This window comes from Sardina pilchardus, chromosome 4 (assembly GCF_963854185.1).
Source record: "Sardina pilchardus chromosome 4, fSarPil1.1, whole genome shotgun sequence".
Lineage (NCBI taxonomy): Eukaryota > Metazoa > Chordata > Actinopteri > Clupeiformes > Clupeidae > Sardina > Sardina pilchardus.
In genome coordinates, this window is record NC_084997.1 from 36,104,820 (window position 1) to 36,106,589 (window position 1,770).

The 1,770-nt window shown below is 53.6% G+C and overlaps 1 protein-coding gene across 1 annotated transcript in view; it reads left to right on the forward strand.

Annotated features, from left to right (window-relative positions):
* Positions 1-945, forward strand: part of il1rapl1a (interleukin 1 receptor accessory protein-like 1a) — a 55,508-nt gene extending 54,563 nt beyond the window's left edge. The window contains exons 11-13 of the mRNA XM_062535226.1: positions 89-516; positions 583-681; positions 775-945. Coding sequence (XP_062391210.1) covers positions 89-516; positions 583-681; positions 775-895 — 648 coding nt within the window. The 3' untranslated portion in view covers positions 896-945. The remainder of the gene's footprint in view (positions 1-88; positions 517-582; positions 682-774) is intronic.
* The last annotated feature ends 825 nt before the right edge of the window (positions 946-1,770 follow it).

The following is a 1,770-nucleotide window of genomic DNA, read 5'->3' on the forward strand; positions in this document are numbered from 1 at the left end:
TATTAACGAGAGCGATATTTGTTTATAGTTATCGTTATCGTTATCGTTCTTGGTGTGAACGGGCCTTAACTATACGATCTTTGTCAAGGTGATCCTGATCGAGTGCGCGCCCGGCCTGCGCGGCCTCATCAACTACCAGGAGGTGGAGGCGCTCAAGCAGGGCATCAAGGCCCTGAGCGTGCTGCGCTGGGCGGGCGAGGGGAGCTCGAGGCCTGGCTCCCGCTTCTGGAAGTCCCTGCGCCTGGAGATGCCCTTCCGGCGCCCGCCGCCGCGCCCCAGCCTGGCGCGAGGAGGCCGAGGTCAGCCGCTGGACGCCAGCGAGGCGGGGCCGTTCGGAGACCTGCGCGGCGTCTCGGCCGTGTCCATGGCGACGGCGGCGGCCCCGGCGGTGGTGGCCACGGCGACGGTTGCCCCGTCCGACCTGCGCTCGTCGTCGCTGACGTCCCTGCGGGGGGTGGGGGGGGCGGTGGAGCGCTACCACGCCACGCTGCTGCGCCAGAAGAACCCCTACCAGACGCAGATGCCCGCTATGCCCACGCTCACGCCCACTATGCCCACGCTGCCCGCTATGCACCAGCGCAGCTACGAGCTGCCCTACGAGCTGCCCGCGCTCACCCGCACCGGCACCCTGCCCCCGCAGCACACCTACTGCAACATCCCGCTCACGCTGCTCAACGGACAGCACACACACACGCACACGCACAACACGCACAACACGCACAACACACACACACACACGCACGGCCACGCGCACAACGCCCACAACACACACACACACACGCAGGGCAAGTCTCGGGTGCAGAGGCAGCGCAGCCTGGACCAGCCCTACGCCAACCACCACGCCATACTGCCGCTGTTGCCACGGGAGACCAGCGTGTCCAGCGTCATCTGGTGACCACCGAGGGGCCACTCACACACACACACACACACACACACACACACTCTCACACACACACACACACACACTCACACACACACGCTCAAACATAAATGACAAAGACTCAAATCACGCACACACAAACACATACATACAGTATATACAAACTATACACAGATCCACATTCCTACCATGGTTGGATTGTCACAAACTCCTGACTGGAGAAGCTATGAACATATTGTGTGTGTGTGTGGGTGTGTGTGTGTGACACAGAGAGAGAGTGTCTGTGTGTGTGTGTGTGTGTGTGTGTATCTGCGTACCAAGGCCACTGGTTGACTGAGTTGATTGAAGTGCTATCGTGTCCTCACACACAGAATGAAGTAATGACATCAGAAAACAGGGTACTGTACAGTATTTGCTATTTTTGTAGCATCGCTGTCTTCCTGTTTATGTTTTTTAAACTTGTACATTTGTTTGGGATGATTTTCTTAATACTGCAGTATTTTGTTTTATTTCCTTTGGCTGTTTTTGGTTTTGGTTGGGTCATGATGTTTGCCTGTGGAATGACTTTTTTTGTTTGTTTCTTTTCTTGTTGAGTTTTGGTCTTCTAGACATTGTGAAGTTTTGAGGAATTCCTTACCTGCCAATAGGGGTGGACTAAATCATTAAGTTTCTATTTTGGGGCTGTAAGTTTCAGTTCTGTTTTACAGAGGAAATAAATATATAGATTATGCAAAAAGATCATAAAGAAGCCAGAAATCCCTCTCTCTGTTTCTCTCGTTATCTCTCTCTTTCTCTCTTTCTTTCTCTCTCTTATTGGCTTCATCTGTTTTTCACACAGACTCTTGTTGTGGGATGACACCAATAACCAACTAAGCTGATGTCCCTCCAGA